The sequence below is a fragment of the Musa acuminata genome, chromosome BXJ3-7 (genome assembly GCF_036884655.1).
Source record: "Musa acuminata AAA Group cultivar baxijiao chromosome BXJ3-7, Cavendish_Baxijiao_AAA, whole genome shotgun sequence".
In the NCBI taxonomy this organism is placed as follows: domain Eukaryota; kingdom Viridiplantae; phylum Streptophyta; class Magnoliopsida; order Zingiberales; family Musaceae; genus Musa; species Musa acuminata.
The window spans coordinates 9,261,113-9,264,027 of record NC_088355.1 but is presented as its reverse complement, the minus strand read 5'-3'; the positions used below and the strand labels follow the sequence as shown (position 1 = coordinate 9,264,027).

General features: G+C 47.4%; 1 protein-coding gene across 1 annotated transcript; it reads left to right on the top strand.

Moving 5' to 3' along the window:
• Positions 1–340: 340 nt before the first annotated feature.
• Positions 341–2,270, top strand: LOC135643174 (pectinesterase-like). Its single transcript, XM_065159834.1, has 2 exons — positions 341–1,242; positions 1,463–2,270. The coding sequence occupies exons 1-2, from the start codon at positions 366–368 to the stop codon at positions 2,152–2,154; spliced, it is 1,569 nt and encodes a 522-aa protein (XP_065015906.1). The 5' UTR covers positions 341–365; the 3' UTR covers positions 2,155–2,270.
• Positions 2,271–2,915: the final 645 nt, after the last annotated feature.

Here is a 2,915-nt window from a genome sequence, read left to right as displayed (position 1 = left end):
GAGATGGTCGTCGTATTTGTGCTCTCTATGATAAGATGATGGCTACTGCTAGGAGATAGCCACAATTCCTTTCTGACCTCCAAATCCGTGGATAAGGGTCGCTACAGTGTCCGCTTGGTTTTGAATTCGATTACGGCCAACTCTGGGCTGAATTCAAATACAACGTGTTCGATTCATGCCGTGCAGTCCGAATCGAATTTATATTTCCCCTAAGATTAACTAACGCTGTCCATATGTGTTGTTCTACATGCGCATATACATGTCTCGAGGGCCCCAACGTTCTCGTAATGAAGCCTATATAAAGGACAGCCGTTCCCTCTGCTTGCAACCATCCAAGACATCCTTCTACAAACTTGTCGCTCCCAATGGCCATGCTTTCAGCACATTTCTTCTCCCTGTTTCTCCTGTTGGTGGTCATGGGGGTTAACGGTAGTGGTGATCCGATACTATCATGTAGCCAAACACCTTACCCTCAGGTCTGCAGTTCAATGGTCAGCGGTGTCCCTCTCTTCGCGCAATCCGAAACCCAGTCAGGTTTTCGTGACCAACTCCTCCAGGCCACCTTGGACCGCACCCTGCTCGCCCACAAGCATGCATCAACCATGAACCTCGCGCCGCTCGATGATCCGGCCAAGGCCGCGTGGGCTGATTGCTTGGAGCTGTTTGAGGACACCATCGGCCATCTCAACCGCTCCCTGGGACACTTTTCGTCTGCCGAAGATGCTCAAACGTGGCTGAGTGCCGCGATGGCTAACCAACAGACGTGCAAAAATGGCTTCGCCGAGCTGGGAACTTCGTTCCTCTTCACATCCTCACTTTTCATGGCCAACAACATATCGGAGTCGCTTAGCAACTCGCTTGCCGTCAACAACGCGATGCCACGGGGCAAGGCACCGGGCAATCGCCGTTTGCTCTCCCAGGGGTTCCCAGGGTGGGTGAAAGCGGCGGATCGCAAGCTTCTTCAGTCGTCGAGCTCGACGATAAAAGCCAATCTGGTAGTGGCTAAAGATGGTTCCGGAGACTACAAGACCATCTCAGAAGCTGTCGCGGCTTCTGCAAAGCTAAGGAGTGGAACGTCAAGGTTCGTGATCTTTGTGAAATCTGGTATATACAACGAGAACGTAGTGATCACCAACTCCATGAAGAACATAATGATGATTGGAGACGGAATGGATGCCACCGTAGTCACAGGTAGCAAGAACGTTCAAGATGGCTCCACAACGTTCCGCTCTGCTACTTTCGGTAAGAGCCTATCTATTCTCTCATAAATGTCTCCATCAAATTATTATATCGAAGTTAATACTTTCATCCAATTACGCATCATGGTCGATATAGAAAGGCTTCAAATTAACGATTTGCTGTTTATAGAAGAAGATTGAATAATCTTCTACCGAAACTTCATGGTGTAACGCTCGTTCTCTACAAGTATGCCTCGATGACGCCTTTGTCTTACTGGTCGCAGCTGTCTCCGGTGGCGGTTTCATAGCACGGGACATGACCTTCCAGAACACGGCAGGACCCCAGAAACATCAGGCGGTCGCACTCCGTTCGGGGTCGGACCTCTCAGTGTTCTACCGCTGCAGCTTCAAAGGCTACCAAGACACTCTCTACGTGTACTCACAGCGACAGTTCTACCGCAATTGTGACATATACGGCACCGTCGACTTCATCTTCGGCGACGCCGTCGTTGTATTCCAGAGCTGCAACATTTACGTGCGGAAGCCAATGAGCGGCCAGCAGAACACCGTCACTGCCCAAGGCCGAACCGACCACAACGAGAACACCGGCATATCGATTCATAATTCTATAGTGACTGCGGCATCGGACCTCAGGCCAGTGCAGGGCTCGTTCAAGACATATCTCGGCAGGCCGTGGCAGAAGTACTCCAGGACAGTTTTCATGAAGACATCGCTGGACAGCCTAATTAATCCGGCCGGGTGGCTGGAGTGGAGCGGGAGCTTTGGTTTGAGTACCTTGTATTATGCGGAGTACATGAACACGGGTGCAGGCGCTGACACCAGCAAGCGGGTGAATTGGCCAGGCTACCATGTCATAGCGAGTTCGTCAGAAGCCAGCAAATTCACCGTGGGAGGCTTCTTGTCCGGTGACTCGTGGATTCCGGCCACTGGGGTCCCTTTCAGTTTCGGCCTCTGATAGACACACCTTAAATTGTTCATTGAATGATTCGGCAAGTCAATATGTAAGAAGGTATACCTACCGATATGTAGTCGTCTGTTCCTGTACAGGCATATAGCTTACTTTTTCTCAAGTCAAATTGTACTAGTTTTGGTTTTCACTGTAATTCTTAATGTAACCTTATTTAATGGAAGTGATTGGCTAGACTTAGATCTTTGAGCTACTATTCATCATTCAGCTCCCCATCATTATATGCAATTTGATCTGACAAATGCTGAAAATAAATCTACTGGGCCAATTGAATGGTTATGATGTGAAATAATGAGCGGAGATCTTACCCAATGTGCTAGGCTTCCACAGATTGGCTAATAGAGCCAAATTGCGTTCATTATTTGTTTCTAAAATTCCGTCGACTGTTTTCTATTACCGATCAGAGGAGTCTTGCATTGCTTGACATATTTGTAGGTAGAATTAGTACAAAGAGATTTAAGAGTTCCACAAGATTCATAGTAGTCGAACCAATTGCAGAATATGAAGTGACGATCAAGTTGCTCTGCATTCGACGATCAAGCTGCTCGTCTATCCTTTCTAACTAAACTCGGCAGCTGCTCATCGCATGATAATTTACTTTAGGTCTCATGTTTGACTCTTTTTCGTTTGGCCCATAAATTAAAATTACAATAGTTTTCTGATCCATGACAAAACTTGACGGGCTAATATTCAATCAGTTTATATGAATCATGGTAGACTCTGTTAAATTAGCCGTGTTTAACATAGTT

Excerpts from the sequence above, each read along its gene's own strand:
- LOC135643174 (XM_065159834.1), top strand. The coding sequence starts at position 366 with ATGGCCATGCTTTCAGCACATTTCTTCTCCCTGTTTCTCCTGTTGGTG. Across the intron at positions 1,243-1,462 it reads GTTCCGCTCTGCTACTTTCG|CTGTCTCCGGTGGCGGTTTC; the intron begins GTAAGAGCCTAT and ends TACTGGTCGCAG.